Source organism: Convolutriloba macropyga, chromosome 3, assembly GCF_964194025.1.
Source record: "Convolutriloba macropyga chromosome 3, txConMacr16.3, whole genome shotgun sequence".
NCBI lineage: Eukaryota > Metazoa > Xenacoelomorpha > Acoela > Convolutidae > Convolutriloba > Convolutriloba macropyga.
Window position 1 is genome coordinate 56307947 of NC_134470.1, and position 20852 is coordinate 56328798.

At 41.1% G+C, this 20852-nt stretch overlaps 1 protein-coding gene across 2 annotated transcripts in view; it reads right to left on the reverse strand.

The window, feature by feature from the left end:
* LOC142336299 (transient receptor potential cation channel subfamily M member-like 2) overlaps positions 1 to 4989 on the reverse strand; it is a 140195-nt gene extending 135206 nt beyond the window's left edge. For both annotated transcript variants that reach the window (XM_075385017.1, XM_075385016.1), the window contains exon 1: positions 4803 to 4989. In XM_075385017.1, coding sequence (XP_075241132.1) covers positions 4803 to 4881 — 79 coding nt within the window. In that variant the 5' untranslated portion in view covers positions 4882 to 4989. The remainder of the gene's footprint in view (positions 1 to 4802) is intronic.
* Positions 4990 to 20852: the final 15863 nt, after the last annotated feature.

Below are 20852 nucleotides of genomic sequence, written 5' to 3' on the forward strand. Positions count from 1 at the left end.
AACTTACCTGACGAACTTTATTGCTGTGTCGATAAGTAATGGCTACAAAACTAAACTCAATTCTAATTTTGTTTTGGCGCTATCATTATCTTATTGACCTATCAATCATATGTCAGAAGTAAATTCTCCCACCAACAGAAACCTGATCCTAACATCCACCGACCTCCAACTAATGAACTCGATTGTACCCAAATCATATATGATTCTCATGAAATGTTGATGAAAATAGAATATCACCTCCGGGATTCGGAGTTAAGATCTATTCACATGCCAATCATGTAAAATATTTTTAGCTAATCTAAATTTTCTCTGTATTTTTTCGCATAGATAACCACTATAAATACAAGCTAATTTTTGTATATCTTCAGTTCAAAATTTAATTTAAAATTCAACTTATTGAATTCTTTGACACGTGTTATCGACCACGACAATGGTGTCCAGACCAGCTAGAGACAGACAAATTTTGGATCTACAGAATACAGAATCAGCTACTGCGTGGATTATGTCTTTTGTGGCGAAATGTCTGAAAAAAGCGGCCAACCCCGAAGAGGAGCTGGTAATATTAAAGTTTATCTCAGGTTTGAGGGACCCTGAAGCAAAAATTAGACTACTAGACGGTATTAAAGCAAAACCAGCAATGTCGGTTACTGAAATGACCGAGAACTTACAGTTCAGAAGTCAAGCAATGGCTTTGGCAAGTTTTTCATCAGGTAATAAGCCCTTTAATCTGAAAGAAGAAGTTGGGTTCAACTTCAAAAAGACCTTTCGAAAACCAAATGAAAAAATTACGGCTAATAAGAACAACAACATGTGCACTAGTTGTGGAGGTAAGCCACACTCTAGTAGACCCTGTCCAGCGCTAGGTAAAAAATACAACCCCTGTGAAAAGGTGGGACACTTCTCAAAAATGTGTAGAAGCAGACCCCAACCAAATTCAGGTAAGTACAATAAACAGAATCACTTTTGGGAAGAAGAAAATGTTTCTTCAGAGCAAGCATCTCCAGCATCGGAGATGGGAATGTTTTATACTAAAGAACAAATCTTTAGCATGTCTCTGACATGGGAATATATCTCAATAAATAAATGCAAAGTAAAAATGCAGGTAGACACAGGTGCAGATAGCACATTGATATCATCAAAATATGGACAGAGCTTGGTAAACCTAAGTTGGATGGTAAGATAAGACATCTTGAAGCTTATGATGGTCATCAATTAACGCTTCTGGGATCACTCACTTGTGACGTTGAGTGGAACGGAAGCAGGCTCACTCAAAAAGAACTTGCAGTTGTGCAGTCTGATAAAGAATTTGGACTTCTTGGTAGAGACCTTCTACCCAAGCACGGCGTGAACAACATCACAGCCGAGCACCTACCTGCTGTGAAGGATTACAAAGCTCATGTGAAGCTGATACCAGGAACACAGCCACTGTTCTGCTAAGCCAGAAAATTATCTCTACCTCTTCAAGACAAGGTCACAGAGAAGCTGGAACAAATGGTCAGACAAGGCATCCTTGAACCGGTACAGCCAAGAGGAGTCACTAATGCATCTCCAGTGGTGTGGCAGAGAAAGAAGAGTGGAGAACTGAGACTTTGCGTGGACTTGAAAGTGCACATCAATGGCAAGGTCATGGATGAGGACTACCCAATACCGGACATGGAGACGATCTTCCACAACCTACATGGGGCCTCATACTTTGGCAAAATTGACCTCTCAGATGCCTACTATCAAATTGAACTTGACGAAGAAGCTAAAGATACATGCACAATCAACACATCTCAGGGACTGTTCAAGATGTGCCGACTACCTCAGGGATTGAGAAACTTTTCTTCATTCTTCCAGAATTGCATCGAATCAACAAGAAATTAAAGGTGTTGTGATCTTTCAAGACTATGTATTGGTGTATGGAACTACCAAGGAGCAGTTCGACAAGAGAATGCTTGCAGTCAAGAGTCGACTACGTGAGAAAAACTTTACTATTAATGAGAAAAGATCTAACTCAAAACCAGTCGATAGCGTTAGCTTTTTGGGATACTCCATTTCAAAGGAGGGAATAGCACCAGATCCGAAACATGTTGAAAAAATAAAAAATGCAAAAGCACCAACTAACAATAAACAACTCCAATCGTTTGTTGGCTAGCTAAATTTTACGGAAGAATGATTGCTGATTTTGCAACAAAAATGCTACCCTTAAATAACATGAGAATTAGCGATTTCTCATGCGCAAAATGCAGCAAAAAACTTTTGAAGACATAAAAAATGAATTATGTGCTAACCCACTGGTACAGCCATATAGTCTACAGAAAGAAGCAACAGTTACTACTGACGCCTCTGAAAAAGCCATTTGCGGGGTTCTTTCGCAAGAAGGACATCCAGTCATATATGTATCAAGAAAATTGACTCCAGCGGAGCAAAACTATTCTAACATAGAGCGGGAAGCACTGGCAATTGTGTTTGTGGTCACAGGACTAAAACAATTCCTTCTTGGAAGACGATTTACCCTACAGACTGACCACAAACCACTCAAATATCTCTTTGCACCAGACGAGGAGATCCCGAAGACAGCATCAGCGAGAATCACAAGATGGGCAATAGCTCTAATGGGTTTCGACTATGAGTTGAGGTACACACCAGGAGAGCAGATACCCCGTGCAGATGCTATGAGCAGAATGGATTTTGGCGAAGACGAATCGGACAACGATCGAGTGTGCTTCGCAATCAATAACATCTACTTCGCCCACAGTGATTTGGTGACCCAAGCAGAAAACAAAACTGAACTTGGAACAAACAGACTCTTCCAGGACATAACGAAACGAATCAAAAGCGGCAATTGGAACAATGTTCAGAAGCGGAAAAAGGATTTGAACAACAGAAAGATGCACTTACTTTACATAATGGAATCATCTTCAGAGGTGTTGTTCCTTTCATTCCACCCAAACTACGACACTTGGTTTTGGCAAAAGCGCATGAGACATATCCCGGAAAGAATGCAACTGAGGCATCAGTCAGAATGATAGCATGGTGGCCTGGCATTACCCAAGTCGTTCAACACTTTGTTAGTAAATGTAAGAATTGTCAATTGAACAGGCCTAGCCTGGGAAAAACTGTCTCTACGTGGCCAGAAGCCGACGTTTGGGAACGGCTCCACATGGACTGGGGTTACGTTAAGGACCAAGGCAATATCTTAGTAATTGTTGACGCGGGTTCTGGTTGGATAGAAGCCTTCCCCGCGGGAAATAGATCATCAGAAACAGTTAAAATATATCTTACTCAAATCTTTACGAGATTCGGAATACCAAAAACTCTAATTTCTGATAATGGTCCTGAATTTGTAAGTGGTGACTTTAAACAGTGGTGTGAATCACTGGTAATTAAGAAAATAGAATCACCCGTCTATCATCCAAGAGCTAATGGACTAGCTGAAAGAGCAGTTCAGACAGTGAAGCGGGCACTTCAAGCGTGGAGTCCCAACCTTAATGTGTCATTTCGAGCATTCCTGCAAAGGGCACTGATTACACATCGCAACACTTCAAAGACGAGGTGCAAAACTCCAGTTGAATTCTTGTTGGGACGCAGAGGGAGACTACCAGCAATAGCAGATTTCGACTTGTGCGAACCCATTCAATTCAAGGCCAACGAAAACACAAAGACAGTTCCTGCTACCTTCATCATCACGAAGGGCTTGAACACATCTTTCATACAGCCCAAAAACTCAGCATGGACTATTCTAGTGAGCGACAACCAAATTGCAAGACTAGACGAGGACAATGTGAAATTTGAACCAGCAGTGGAGGAGACCATATCTCAATCAAAACAACAACTTCAGAGTACAGATGTGGGACCTTCACTTCAAGATGAATCTTCTGCAGCCACATCATCTGCAGAGCACCAACAACCCGAAACCTCAGAGCCTTCACGAATATCAACAAGAAACAGAACACAACCCGACAGATTTGGAGAGCCTATACCCACAAAACTGCTTAAAAAAGGAGGAAGGATGTAATGCTTTCAAAGAAACAGCAAGAAACTTAGAAGTTTTCTTTATTAAAGTTTCAAAGAACGAAAGAAGAACTTACCTGACGAACTTTATTGCTGTGTCGATAAGTAATCGCCACAAAACTAAACTCAATTCTAATTTTGTTTTGGCGCTATCATTATCTTATTGACCTATCAATCATATGTCAGAAGCAAATTCTCCCACCAACAGAAACCTGATTTTAACATCCACCGACCTCCAACTAATGAACTCGATTGTACCCAAGCCATATATGATTCTCATCAAAAGTTGATGAAAATAGAAAATCACCTCCGGGATTCGGAGTTAAGATCTATTCACATGCCAATCATGTAAAATATTTTTAGCTAATCTAAATTTTCTCTGTATATTTTCGCATAGATAACCACTATAAATACAAGCTAATTTTTGTATATTTTCAGTTCAAAATTTAATTTAAAATTCAACTTATTGAATTCTTCGACCCGTGTTATCGACCACGACACCTAATTTTTTTCACAGTTTCATACTTAAGATTATTAATAATCGGAATAGATATAATGATTTAATTCCTGTAACACTCTCTTTTCATGCATTGAACCCCTGGAAAACAATCTCACAGCAAACATCTTTTTAAAAACTGGATAACGAAGCACAGACTTGTATCACGATATCTGAAAAAATCCGAATTACTCAACTGCAAAAGACTAACCAAATGTTACAGCAGTAAAAGCTCTCCTCATAAGCTCCATTATTTGATTATTTGATTAGCTTAATTGGAATTTTAAAAATTAATAACTAGATTACTAACCTATCACCTGCCGTTTTAGATTCCCAAAAGCGTGAACGGCTTTCGCTACGCCTCTAAGTTGCGTAGCCCTCGTGCTCATAACACCATCAAAATCAGAAAAATTTGTGTTGAATTAATTAATTCAAACTATTACTCAAAGTACAATGTAATGCTGTTTTCTTTCTAGAATTGATGTTTTTCTACAATAATCAACAGCAGAGCGTAGCTAGAGCTATATATACCATAAAAGAACATTTTTTCTATCGGCGTAACTTTTTTGAAACGTAAGAACTTTGCTCCAATGTAAGTTTTGAGCTTACCATAGCTGACAGCCTTAAGTGTATTAATTGATTGTTTGAATAATTGATTCACGAAAAAAGAAAGAACGCTTAACTTTTGAAATTGACCGAGAGTTTGTTTAAATATTAGAAAACCTAACTAAAAACCCCTGTGCCCTCAATGTCCGATAATAATCTTGGAGGTTTGTTGATGTACGCTTATGATTAAAATTTCATTGGGATGAAACCGAAATACAGTCCCAATCTTTTCCTTATTTTCTCCATTCATTTCCATCGGAATATTTCTGAACTATTTGAGTAGTGGAACCCATCCGATGCACAATTAGCTTCCCGTGCCGAGGATTCATTATTAATCCACAGCTATAAATGAGAGAGATAAGAGTGCAACGATAAGTTAAGAATGCAATCGGCACAGAAAAAGGGGAGGGATTGCAATGGGGGGGGGGGAAACTCAACACTTCCATTCTATCTACACTTTTAACTTACTCGTTTTAAATTTTCCGTTAAGTGGAAAAAAGTGTACAAAACTGATTACTGTTGGGAAGAGAGTTGTTCCATTTGTGACAGAAACTGTAGAAATGACTTATTTTTCGATTTTTGCTACTCAATATCAATGCCACTAGTCGCAAATCTGAAATTGATTGAGGGAATAATTTCTTTTCAAGTCTTTTCTGTCCCTATACGTCTTTCGATCGTTCCACAGCCTCCCCTGCCCCTCCTCCCCTCATTTTTGTGTTCTGAACTTTTGTACTGAATTCAAGGTTGGAATATGGCACCTATGTTGAGCTAAAGACGCTTCTTTCAAGACCTCCTTTCTTCCAACACTTTCTTCCTTTTTTTGCATTTCATCATTGAACCTCTTATCCCATCAAACGGGCTTCTTACTGCCATATTGAGTTTTTTCATAACTTCCCTCCGCCATCATAATGTTGCCAAAAGATTTAAACTTTTGATATTCATGGACAACATTTTTTTTGGATCATAAAAATAACAAACTGGCTAGTCTCACATCGTCTCATAGTGCACAGCACAGAAGGTTCCAACATTCTCCTCAAAGGAACAAGCCAACAATTTTCATTTAAGAAACAGAAGCTAAATAAAATTCAAACAATTTGAGCATTAAAAGCAATAAGAAAAATTATTCTAAATTCTATCAAGGGGTTGTAGGCAGAATAAGCTGAAAACAAAATTGACAGAGCTCCCAACTTGATTTCTGCATTATATCAACACAGAGCGACGAAATAGAGAAAAAAACACTAGATGTGAAACACTTAAGAACTCAATGTTTACAAAATTTTATAGTTACAACTTTTCATAATTGAGCAAAAATATTTCCTAGTTTTTTAAGCAACTTTAACAATGTCATCAGCAAGCAAATATCCGAAGTAAACGCAATATAGCAAAAAAAGATTTTGAAGCAATCAGATAATATAATTTTTTGAAAAATATGTTAACTTGTATGTATATCTGCTTTCCCGCTCCCATTTGTCTGGTTGCTAAGAAAAATTGAATACAATCTGATTGAATAAGAAAACTTCCAAGATAAGTATTAAGAACAGCACTGTTTATTTATGGAAAAAAGTGAGCAATTTGAACGGCACAAATTTTAAAATAATATACGAATTGAAACTATTTTGTCTCGACAGACCATTTATTTGCTCACAATTTTGTACAAAAGATCCGGAATACAGATTTAGCAAAAATTGTTAGAATTGCAGATGATGCCGCAATTGAAATTTTATTTACTTTGACTCTCCATTAGTCGATTGTCTAAAAACTCCCAATTTAAAAAAAAACAGTTCTGCAGTTTCAGCAGCAAGTGGGTTTGAAAAGTTCAGGCCATTAATGTCTATTTGAACGTACTCTAATATTTGTACCGTTGATTTTTTTCGCCTCACCTACAAAACAATTTGAGTGATATAAAAGAGCCATATTTAATGCCTATGAAAATTCAAATGATTGGAAAGCAGTATTAAGTACTTTCTAAGTTTTTTGTGGAACCAAACTTTTTATTTTCAGGTTTAAATCTTTGCAATTTTTCATAAGCATATTGCAGAGTCAACGGAGGGCATCATCAGTAAAGGTATGTGAATAAAGGTGACGAAAAGTATTCACTCTTTCGAATGTTAATTCATCATAATATCGATAAGGCAACTGTATTCAACTACGCATTAAGGCCAACGGCCCATGTCAATGGCCCGGCAAATCTAGCTTGATCTTTTTTAGCAGGTATTTTGTCTGAGCTCAGATTGGTCACCAACACACTTTCGAAACATAAAAACGTTCAGCCTAAAAAGAGCGCAATCGATTTAGTATATTCGTAGGCTCAACGAAAATTATGTTAAACGAACTTTTTCCGAGCACTCTACGTATAAGAAGTTAAATGTTTAAGAAATTATGTAATATTTTGTTCATTTCTCGCTTTATTCAAATAGCGCATTTCAATCTTCGCTGCTCTTTTATTTACTTAGTACCATCGTCGCACGGTTTCAAATGAGATAAAGATATTCAATCATTTGTCGCATGATTGCAGGTCAAACAAAAGATATTGAACAATCGTCGTACGATTGCAATTCAAGAAAAGATATTTTCTCGCTGATAACGTTTATTTACTTAGTAACATCCTCCGGCCCAGAAGAAGATGTTGGGAGAATTGGTACCAGCTTAACGAGTGGGCGAACGAGCGATCCGGAAGACGTGCGTACGACGGCGGAGCGGGCGACGCTGTCGGATCCGTAACGGAGTTCTTCGATCCGAGCAGTTTGATAGTAACCCCCAGGGGTTGCTTTCTTCAACGATCCACACTAAATCACCAGCCTTGAGGTGATGCTCCGCAGGCGTCTGCCACTTAGCTCTGCGGTTCAGCGCAGGTACATACTCCTTAAGCCAACGTGCCCAGATTGCATTGGCGTATGACTGTGCACGGGCGTACCGCTTACGATGATCGAACTCGTCGACTCCAACGATGGACGGAATTCTGGTTGCTTGGTTACCGAGTAGAAAATGATTAGGTGTTATTGCGCCTAGGTCGGACGGGTCGGCGCTTACGGGCGTTAAGGGACGTGAGTTTAGTGCGTATTCGACCAGACAAAAAGTAGTGTTCAACACCTCATCTGTGAGGCGACGCGTACCGAGGATAGTGTACAGTACTCTTTTAAAACTACGAACTAACCTCTCCCAGATGCCACCTTGGTGTGGCGCACTGGGTGGATTGAACCTCCACTTAATACCCTTATTGGCAAGTTCGGCAGCGATGTTAAGCGTATTCCATTTTTCCACACATTCACGGAGCTCTTTCTCCGCTCCAATGAAGTTCGTACCGTTATCCGACCAAATCATAGCAGGAGTACTCCGACGGGAGACGAACCGCTCAACTCCCATTACACAGGAACTAGTGTCCATGGACGGGACAATTTCAACATGGACAGCACGAGTAGTGAGACAAGTGAAGAGAAATCCCCACCTCTTCTCGGTAGTCCAACGAACAGTGACATAGAATGGGCCGAAGTAATCAACCCCGGTGTTGGTAAAGGGAGGAGACTTGTATGCGAGTCTCTCCTTTGGTAGGTCTGCCATGATAGGTTGAATGGTTGCTGCACGGAACTTTCTACACAAGACGCAGTTTGATTTGATGGAACGCAGTGTGGAACGTAGTTTTAGGATGGCATAACGTTCTTGCACCTTTGACCTTAAGTAATCGATGCCCTGATGATGGTTCTTAAAATGAGTATGCCGCAGAAACAGTTGAACAAAAGTATGACGCGCATCCAGCACGATAGGATGCTTAGTGTCAAAGTCAATTTCCACTAGCCGTCGGAGTCGACCAGAGGAACGGATGAGACCATGAGGTCCAATAAACGGAGTAAACTGAGCAATGCGGCTGCTCTTCTTAACGGATTTGTTGTCAAGAAGATCCTTTCTTTCAGTATTAAAGGACTCTCCTTGAACCAAGTACTGGAGATGGCGCTCGGCTTCGTCAAGCTCAACAGGGTCGGCTATGCTGCCGTCTACGGTACGGTAACTTTCATGAGATGGTAAAAGATGGAGCACATATGCGGTGACACGAAGTAATTTTTGATAAGAACTGAACTTATCAAACGGGATCAGATTAATGCTTTGTTCCTTTGGGGAATTGGTTACAGATGCGGCTAAAGATGAGATGGAGTCATCATCTTGTTCCTTGGTTACAACGCCGAGCTTGATGTTATCAACGACGTCAGTATTTGGTACAAAAGGGAATTGCTTAGTTCTCAAGAAGTCAGGACCCCTCACCCAGCTACTTGATTGCAAAACTTCAGCGGACATACCACGCGTGCCAGCATCTGCCGGATTATCAAAAGTGGCGACGTGGTTCCATTGGTCAACGCTGGTGTTCTCCAGGATTTCACTAACACGATTTGCAATGAAGATGGGGTGTTTGTTTGTTGAGTTTATCCACTGCAAGACGATGGTACTATCTGTCCACATGAAGACTTTGTCCACAGTAATCGTCAATGCTCGACAGATTTCCCTTTTTAAACGGGCAGCGAGGAGAGCGGCTTGTAATTCCAACTTAGGAACTGTCATTACCTTCATAGGTACAACACGGGCCTTGCCCAAGACAAACGCCAGCTCTGTTATAATCTCCCCGGAGGGGCAAGTTACTTGAGCCCTAAGAAAACCTACTGCACTGAATACGTCTTGCGAGCTATCACCAAACATGTGTAGTTCAAGATGTTGGAATGGTCCTGAAAAGTAACTTCTCGGTATAGTGATCTCAGCTAACCGCGGCAGTTCAATACACCAGGCAAGGAATCTGTCAACTGTATCCTTAGGTAACTCGTCATCCCAACTTTGTCTATTGACACGCCAAATGTCTTTCAAGATTAACCGAGCACCAACAGTGAAAGGTGCGACAAGACCAATTGGGTCGTAGACCTTTGACACAAGACTTAAGACCAAGCGCTGTGTTAAACTTTTCGTGATGGTGCTGTTAGTGCCCCTACTCACAACCAGAGTATCGTTGTTGTGATCCCATTTAAGCCCAAGCACGTGCATTGATTCCTCCTTTGATGAAACGATGACCTTCGGTTCAGTGGATTGAGCAGACCCATCAATTCGGTCAGCCAGATCTGGTACATTTCTTACAAACTTAGTAAGCTTGAACCCACCTAGATGGAGAAGATGTACCAATTCCTTCGACCTAATGAGGGCCCTCTCGGGGGATTCCACTGAGTCCAAGTAATCGTCCATGTAGAAGTTCTCAAGGACGGCTTTCGCAGCTTCTGGGTACTCCTTAGCATTATCGCGTGCCGTGCGCTGAAGTGCGTAGTTGGCGCAGGTGGGCGAATCTTTTGCCCCAAAGATGTGGCGCGTATACTGGTGTACCACAACATTTGATGTGGGGTCCTCCCGCCACAAAAAGCGCAATGATGGCTGATCACATGGTAACACTCCAACTTGGAGGAACATTCCCTCGATGTCGGCGGATACGGCAAATGGATGCTGTCTAAACCGTAGGAGTACATAGATTAGGTTTTGCAGTAAGTCAGGTCCGGTGAGTAATGACTTATTAAGAGATGCGCCATGGAATTTAGCTGCTCCGTTTAGTACCCTAAGAACCTTGCCCGGCTTGTTCGGGTTAACAACCGGATGGTGTGGTAGGTACCACTCTCTTTCCGAGCGACTTTCCAACTTATAAGCATCTTTGACCCTTGCTACGTAGCCTTTGTCTAAGTCCTCTTTGATGGTATTCGAGTACTTTTCCCTTAATGTCTGATCTTTCGTTAGCCGCTTTTCCAAAGACTTTAATTGAACAAGCGCTGAGAAATAATTGTTTGGCAGTTCGATGTTATCTTCAGCCCATAGCATTCCGACATCGTACCTTTTTCCATTATGCACGGTAGTGTTTTCAAGAATTTCATGCGCACGTGCATCCGAGGCGGATCGTGGATCCACTTGCTTAAGTGCGCCGTACGACTCCATGTCGTACCAAGATTTTACCTGACTAGCGAGTTCAAAATCCTGCTCCATATTTGCTTTAAAACAAGTCGAGACTAAACCTGAAGACGACGGTAGAGGGCCGCTAAGAACCCAACCTATGGGCAAGCGAACAGCGAAGGGCGAGGACTTCCCGTCGGCAGCGAAGTACTCTAACGGGCAGATGGCATGATACACATCCTGTCCAAGTATCATCTCGATGTTTCCATAGCAATATGTAACTGGGTCTAGAACTGCTAGGTGCGGGTATGCTTCCTGAAGTGCTTTAATGTTAATGACATCGGCGCCTACATTCAAATTTTCCTTTACGTAAGGGCTGACTTTAAATGGTTCAAATGCTTGGTTGTCGCGTGGTGTTACAATTAGTTCAACTAACTTAGTGTCTACAATCTCCTCGGTATTTATACCCTTGACTGTTAATTTCAATGCTGTACCGTGCAAACCAAGTCTATTTGCAAGATCATTGGACACCCAAGAGTTACTGCAAGCGGTATCGCACAAAACTAAAGCCGTGGTATCATTACCAGAAGCGCTCTTCAACTGTAATTCAGTCACCTGAAGGAGGCCTTTCACATTACTCACAGATGACAAAGTAGTGGTCTAACTCGATGATTGGACACTAGAAAGTTTACTTTGATTTGCGCCAGCATTAGAATTAATATTGTTGTTGTTTGAAGGGGATTTTGATGGATAAACCCTCTCAGCTCCATGGAGAAGTGTATTATGGGAGCTGTTGCAACCGTCCTTCCTGCATTTCCTAGGATTTGGGCATTGCCTAAACATATGTTTTTCTCTCAAACATGAGAAACACAGTTTTGCTTCCGCCACTACCCTTGCTCGCTGAGTGGGAGACTTTTCTTTAAATACCCTACACTCCCAGATGCGATGGTTACCTTTACACACAATGCAGCGAGGGGTTGCTGGCGTTGCCGATGTTGAGGCTGGTCTTTAAGTGCCCTTAGTTTGTGTATTAGCAGCAAAAGTTCTTGAGGCAACTTTGGTCTTTACTACTGAGTTGGTGTTATCCTCAGTTCTTGCTTTCGATGAAGTTTGTTTCATTAAATCATGTGCCTCGGCCTTCTCCTTCAACCACTCGTTGAAGTCAAGGAGTGTTGGCTTAACCCAATGTTTCTTCACTGTGAAGAGTGACCAAGACTCTTTTAGATTGGGCGGCAATTTTTGCACAGCCGTGTTAAGAAGTGAGGCGCTCTTAAGGTCTGCGTCATATGAAAGTGATTTAAAGACCCCAACAAGACTTGAAATTGCTGCAGAATAGTTTATGATGTTGTCACTATTGTGCATCTTAAGTGGAGAAAAAGAGCTGAGTTTGTCTAAGTGTGCACTGACTACTGCCTGTGGTTGGCCAAATTTACGTTGGAGTGTCTTACGTGCGTCCTTATACATTAAACCACAGTATGCGAACTCAGCGATGGCGGTTTTAGCTTTTCCAGTTACAAGCGTTTTTAAATATGTTAACTTGACATCATCAGTCAAGGACTGTGCGTCTATGGCGCTTTTAAATTGTCCGAACCATTCGTGCCACTGCAGTGGATCACCATTGTACTGTGACAATTTCCACTCGGGCAGTGGATCGTTCTTCTTACAAGTAATTGCCTCCGCCAACTGCTTTATCAAATCCACAGAGTCCAAAGAAGGAGCCGAAGGTGTGGGATGCGGCGGGTTACCCCAACACAACGGGTTCGGAACGGTAGCTCCATACGTTGGCGGAATGATCGGAGTGACAAAGGTGGGGGCGGTACCTGTGGAAGAACTAAATGGATTCGCTTGCATGAAGTCTGATGTTACGTGATTTTGAGCGCCTGCTGCTGCTTGTACTTGAGAGGAGCGGAGCGATGTAGTGATATGAGGGTTGATTAACGGGGCCGGTTGTGCGGTGTATAAGTTTACAGATGTACGTACAAGTGGTACTGCATTAGATGGGACTGCTGCCGAAAAACGCCAGACATTTGGGTCTGGAGGAGCAGGAGGTGCGTGGGTTATAGGGACAAAACTTTGAGGCTGAAAGTTTTTTTGTGGGGGTGGTGGATGAATTAATTGAGGTACAAAAACGTTTGCGGAGGAAACGAATGGTGCAGGCGGAGAATGGGGTAACAGATTGACATTATTCGCCACGGGGTTAATGGCTTGTAGTGGTAGTGCTTGTGGCGGCGAAGGAGGAAAGCGGAATGCTGGTGGGATTAACGGGAAATGCGGTGGTGCGAGGTTTAGAACGGGGGATGGGGGGCTAGTACATTTATGTGTGCTTGTTGCGGGTTAAGTGCTAGCGGAGCATTAACGGGTGTGTTTAAAGGTGGTGAACGCGGAGGGCTGACTAAATTCAACTGTCCCGGCATGCTCGACCTGCGAGGGAATTGATGATCCAACTGTAAAGCATCGAAGTGCATTGTTGCTTGAGACAGTTGTCGGGCTGTGTTTGGGGCGTTTAGTTGAGTTGGCATGCCAAAGTTTATTGGTGATGGAGGCGTATATTGAGGCTGTTGCTGTTCTTGCATGATGTTGTTCTCATTATGTGCTTCATTGGTTACATTGGTTCTACTACTTGGTTCATGGACAGGGAGGTTGATGTTGGCCTCAACTTGACTATGTGTATTGAGATTGAAGTGTGAATTTGGAAGTTGAGCGGAAGAAGGTCGTTGGACAATTGCTTGGTTGGATTGGGCGATGGAACCAGAAAAAAGCAAACTCGGTTCGTTTGCAACATCTGCCATGTTCCCGGCCGGTGACGAATTAACCCAATCTTGAACAAGTTTCTTGCTCTTGACTGAACTTCTTTCCGTAAAGAGCCCACTCATTTTGCCCGTACCAGACACGTCTGCTCATGATTTTGTCATCAACTCAATTTCGTCAAGTGCTGCAGCAGCTACTTCTTTGCGATGATCCTCCTCAAGCTGCTCAATTTCCAATTCCCGCAATTTCGTTTGTTTTTCAATTTCGAGACGCTGTCTAGCAATGCGAAGCTTTGCTTCATGTTGTTTCTCAAGTTCCTCCCTTTTTAGTTTCGATAATTCTAAGTCTCGTTGACGCTGACTTGATCTTTTTGAGGAAGTCATATGTGAACTTGATTTTGAATGGTGAGAGGTGTACTGCTCTGCTGTCTCTTTGTCAAGGACCGAATTGATATACCCTCGAGCAGCAGCAATGAACTCATCAGTTTTCTTTGTTATAGTCTCTAACCATTTTTCAAGGTTCTTAAAGGCAGCATCTGGATTTTCAGTCTTTTGTGCCAGATCAAAGAGCTCTTCATTTTTATCAACAACTCTAATAAAAGCGTCTTTGCACTTCACAAGCAGACGTTCGATCTTAACTTTCCTATCTTGCTTATCAACAGCATTGTTAATTTCACCATAGATGTTATTAAATTCAGCCTATAATTTTGCCCTTGCACTATAAAGTTTGTTAAGTTTGTCCTGCAAAGTTGTCATGATCTTAAGAAAAACAGGAACCACAAGTTTAATTTGGTACTAATATAAAGTACACACACATGCAACAGCACAACACAAAGGGGTTATACCGAACCCTAGTGTGACGGTTTGGCTAGCAAACCGCCAAAAGAGCAAAGATGTTCGTCGAGTACAATAGTACCCGGCGGAAGAAAGAAAGAACGGTGCGCAGGAAGCGCGAAAAGGGGCAGAACGGGAGACGGGACGGACGGGAAGAGACGCCGAACGAGTAACGCACGACGCAACGGGAAACCGGACGGACAAGCGGGAGCGTCGGGCGAAAAGCGCGCGACGAAGCGGGAAAATGGCACGGGTGGGGTGGAAACGTCGGGCGGATTGCGCGCGACGAAACGGGAAGACGGCACGGGCGGGGCGGAAACGTCGGGCGGATGGCGCGCGACGAAACGGGAAAACGGCACGGGCGGGGCGGAAACGTCGGGCGGATGGCGCGCGTCGAAACGGGAAGACGGCACGGGCGGGGCGGAAACGTCGGGCGGATGGCGCGCGACGAAACGGGAAAACGGCACGGGCGGGGCGGAAACGTCGGGCGGATGGCTCTCGACGAAACGAGAAACCGGGATAGCACGGGAGGGAGACGGTAAACCACAAGCGAGGAGGCGGGAGGCTACAGCAGCAAAAGCTCTACCAATTCAGCTAGCCGTAACTCCAGAATAAACTTAAGTCACGCCCTAGAAAGAAGGAGAGGAGCTACTGCAAGGTAAACTAGCACAAAAATTATGGGGCTTTATCAACGGCATCAAAACATGAAACAATTTACGGTAACGATGTAGTATAACCAAAAGTCGAAAAGGTCAGTAATTTTACTAGCCGTAACTCCAGAACAAACTTAAGTCACACACTAGCAAACCACCCTACCCAGACAACAAAAGTGCATACTACAAAAATTAATAAAGCTACAACAAATTGCTAGCAAACCAGTGTTGTGAAAGTCACGAAACAAACCAGCCGTAACTCCAGAATGAACTTAAGTCACACCCTAGCAAGGATGAGACTACACAACAAACCAGCATACTAGCAGAGAAATTTTACTACAGCAGAAACTCAACATACTACATCATACAACAGATAAACGGGGGATAGAAGGAAACAGAGTGACACGGAAACAAAGGGACGGAAGCGGAAAATGAAACCAGATGACCTGCGGAAAACGGACGGTAGTGAAAAACTCGAAGAATGGGGAGAGCGCAACGTTTAGTAAGGCGCTATCGGAGAGAACCAACCACAAACTAACCCGTACCTCGTGAGTTACCTAAGTCACACCGCCAGTCAGCGGGTAGACTCCCACAACAGCGCAAGACTAAGTGACATTCAGGTTATCAAAGGCTTGTGTGAGTTCCGCCTCCTCGAACGCATGACGGGTGCGAAGCGTTTTACGACGGCGCTTTGAAAGTTTCTTCGGTCGGGAGCGTGTTATCAAGGACCGGAGGTTGTTCTTGTGTGCTAACACTATAGTGAGTGTTTTCAGCTCAAGCGCAGGCTTTTGGTGTAATGCTCTGTACTCTTTAAGTAAACTAGGATCTTTCTGTTTACGTTTAGACACAATGTCTTTCACTATGTGGATGGTAACTAGAGTACTACGCTTGAGCGGATCGTAAATATCAGGAGTTCCCTCTCTGGGGCAAAACACTATAGCTTCTATGCGCTCCTGATACTTTTCAAGCACTTCAATAAGCTGCGAAGGTGTTAAAGGCTTATTGTTGTTACTGCGATGACGGGACAATGAATTGTTCACCACATCATGCCATATAACTAGCCTCTTTTTATCACGGAAGAAGTGACTCAATTGAAATTGCGCGGTTTTTCGGACTTTCAAAGCGTTAGGATTAAAACTCAGACCCGGTAATGCGTAAATTCCTTTTTTATAATGGTCTTGTAACGCTTGAGGCAAGGTTTTTATGGCGTGATGCAGTGAACTTGCAGCTAATATAAAAACCATATAATGTTTTTTACAACATAGTTGACTTGACCTTTGCTCAAACTCCGAACCTTGATGTTAAATGAACAATTTTTGCGAGTTACCAAGAATAAGCGCTTATTCGTAAAAAAACCACCTGAGTTTCTTTCCAAATTTGAAAAACCTGACCAAATTGTTCTTCTTTTTCTTTCAAATTGACAACTTTATGCAATTATTGCATCCCGTATTAACAACCTTTTTCTATAAATTTGTAGGAAATTTTCTTCACAATTGGTCAATTTTTTCAAACTTTTTTTTTCGCTTCGCTTTTATGTCAAGAACTTAAAAAAAACACCGCAATTTGATTATTTCTGGATTTTGTCAAAATTGTCAAAATCGCTGTTTTTCAAAAAAAATTGGAAGCAGTGGGTTATCGGTGACTGGGGCAATTCGAATTTACTTGCAATATAGGATAGGAAGTAGATTCTGGGGGGCTAGACTTGCCGGTTAGAACACCAGTTTTTTATCAATATAAAACATCAAAATTTATTGTTCACAAATTTCGCTTGGAAGAGTCTTACAGTTTTCGATCATTCACACCGACTCGGATATATTGTATCCGCTGACGTTGAGGAAGAAGGTTACTGCAGGAGGCGATGCCAGGGCCGAAGCTAGATTGTTCTGTTGGGCGGGATCTCTCCAAGGATCTGTATCTCAGGAGAATTGCGTTAGACGCTGGTGGTGATGTATGTGGTTGCCTCCTGTCGCTCCTATGTCACTGGTGCTCCTGATGTCTTTGAATGTGATCACACTGAGGGACAAGACCAGCCCGGATTGCCATCATCCGGTCAGGGGACATCGGCCTCTGTATGTCTTGCAGGAACGTTTCAATCCAAATAGCAGAATAAAATTAAGTCGTATAACGCTATTGATGCAATTCGCAAATAACGCATTCAGAATTAACGGCAATAACGCGATTAACAAACAACGCAATCAGACTGAAAGGGGTAATTAAGTAGTGAAGGAAACGTAATTGGATTGCGGAATCACCAGTGGAAGTCTGGTATTCCCGGAGAGCCCCCACGTTGCGCTCCAAAAATATAGGGTTGTGGCACCAAAATAAAGGTGACGAAAAGTATTCACTCTTTCGAATGTTAATTCATCATAATATCGATAAGGCAACTGTATTCAACTACGCATTAAGGCCAACGGCCCATGTCAATGGCCCGGCAAAACTAGCTTGACCTTTTTTAGCAGGTATTTTGTCTGAGCTCAGATTGGTCACCAACACACTTTCGAAACATAAAAACGTTCAGCCTAAAAAGAGCGCAATCGATTTAGTATATTCGTAGGCTCAACGAAAATTATGTTAAACGAACTTTTTCCGAGCACTCTACGTATAAGAAGTTAAATGTTTAAGAAATTATGTAATCTTTTGTTCATTTCTCGCTTTATTCAAATAGCGCATTTCAATCTTCGCTGCTCTTTTGTTTACTCAGTACCATCGTCGCACGGTTTCAAATGAGATAAAGATATTCAATCATTTGTCGCATGATTGCAGGTCAAACAAAAGATATTGAACAATCGTCGTACGATTGCAATTCAAGAAAAGATATTTTCTCGCTGATAACGTTTATTTACTTAGTAACGGTGAACGCTATTAGCAATAAACAACGTTTATCAGGAAACGGAAAAGAAGAAGCGGAAAAAGAGTTTTTCAAATAGTCTATCCATTTTGGCGTTCTTAGTGTTTTTTTATGTTTTATACCCTGTGAATGCTAAACGTACTTTTTTGTAACACTTTGAAGAATTGCAATTGAGTACAATTGTGGAAACCATTTAGAAGGTGTTGGCCTTTTTACGAGGTCTTCTTAGATCACATTTTGAACCTCTTTATACTATTTACATTTTTTTGTATTTGTTTCTAAAATTTGAAAAATATGAAAGTCATTCATAGAAATTTTCAACATTTGTATGTTTCTAAGTTCTATTTTAAGGTACAATTTATGTCACAAGTATAACTACTTTCTTATTAACTATTTTTGTTCTCATGTTTTTGTGTTTCTAAGGTTGCGTAAATGATAAAAAAAATTCGAAAAATCATCCAGAATCAAAAAAGCATGATTTATGAATAAAAACAATTTTCAGATAACAATTTCTTAGACTATAAGCTCTCTTACATCCTCAGATGTCAGCAGCGGAGTTGTTTCTGCACAAAGATTTCTTTCGAAGAAATTTAAAAACGGAGGTTGCTTGGAATGTTCCGAAAGCTAATTGGTTGAAAATTTCTTTCCAGGGTATGTAAATTATTTTCGGTTTTACCTGGATATAAAGCTGGCTTCGCATGAACATTGACTCCTTTTTTTGAGTTGTTGACATATTTCCAAACTTTTTGAACGGTTGACATATTTTCTGCTAGAATTCCGTCTCATTTTGGTCTTCCTCATTGTTGCTCAGCGCTGCTTTCAAATTTTCAATCGTTTTTAAACAATTGAATCGATTTTGTCAGATTCCAGATCAATTACGAGCTGATCGTTTCCGTTGTAAAGGTGGCTGAATTCAGCTTTACCCTTTGTTGAGAACGAATATCTCTCAATTTGTTTTGTAATTCTTGTACTGCCGAGAAGAGATTTTTGCAACGAAGCGCCATGAGTTGTTCTAAGCCCGCCATTTTTTGCTCTATTTCAGATCGAATTTATCCAAATGTTTATAACTTTTTGGTACCTTCGCTAAAAGTGCCTCTGTTAAATTTCCTCTGCTCAGTTTGGATAGATTTTTTGCAGCACAATTGCTGATCCAATCCCAAATAGCATTCAGCCCCAAAATCGACCCCAAGGTAGGTCAAGGTGAGAATCGGCATCGTGATACAGATTCAGTACCATGATACCGACTAATAAAAGCACCACAACTGCCCTCGTTAAGTGTTATAATAAAAGAGTACGCAAATATAGTTATGGCATAGTAATTGACGATTCAAACTCCAGGCTGCACATGTTTATTTGATCAAATTGCCGTCGGCTCCCAGACCAATTTTTTGCACTTCAATGGGTCAAATTAAAGAGTCATATCTATGGTTTTAAAGCGCAATTTACAGCGTTTCCAATGAGTTTAGTCCTGCTGCGATTGGTTCAGTACCTTGGCAAATATCGAAGATTTTAGACTATGTATTCGTTTGACGATTTCGTAACCAAATTTTTCTAGTATTGTTTGCATTTCGCGGACCAATTTCTCACAATTTCTTGACTATTTTTTCTGATGATTTTTTGACTAACTTCAAGTGATAAATTATTGAGCAATTTCTGACAATTTCCCAGCCATTTTTTTCAACTAACCAATTTTTCTACCATTTTTGACCTTTCTTATTTTGTACCGGTTCCCCTTCTATTTTGGCTATTTCCGGACCATTTAGACTTACACATCTCAGCGAATACTTGTATTTAGACAGGCACTTCTAGGCCAGGACTTGCACTTGGACTTGCTCGTCGTGACTAAGATTTGCATTTAGACTGCTAAGAGTACAATGTGCCATAAGCCTAGCTCTAAATCAGTACCGATATAATAAGAATTGCAATTAGACGTGCCTCGTACTGATATTGACTTGGCGATACGTCCGGGTTTCGGTACCTGTAAACTCGGTTTCTTCGGGTTAATTTTGCACTATAAATCAAAAGAAATGAAAAAAGAATTGAGCGCTTATTGCTATCAATTATGACAACAGATTGTCGTATCAATAAATCCACTGTTTATGACGCATTAAAAGTTCTATATCAATCAATGGCACCCTAGATGGCAGAAAATGTTGATGACCAAAAGTGTCGAATGCGCAAATTCTTTCAAATTCTTCAGTGTTGCATCAGATGATCAATCATGCTTGAAACGCCTTCAATTTTGTACAATAAGAACGTATTATTGTTGTTGTGAGTTGTCATGAATTATTTGCCCTTCAAATAGCCTGAATACTTGCAAAGTTGGCTTCAAATTGAATTCTAATGGAGATGAGATCTACAATCATATTGCTACGAGTTCTCTTTTATACAACTCAATGAGATCACATTTAACTGATGTTTGGCAGGGTTAAACATTAGTTTTAGTTTCATTAAGTTAAATAAAGACTATTGAATTTTATCAATATCTCGGCGTTGATAATACCAAGTTTCAAACCTATTATCATGGTGGGCTTTATGGGAACTTAAATACAATAACATTATTCTGAAAGCATAAGCAATTCGAGTATTTAATTCTCTATTATAATTCAACCAATCTACTGAAATAATAAACATATAACCTATCTTTTCAGTTGCAGAAATTTTACATTTCTGTTTCCATCAAAAATCGATCAAAATCAGTATTGAAATACCTAGAACGCCTCAATACTATTTTATATCGTCTGAACAAAACCGGAATTAGATGCAAAATA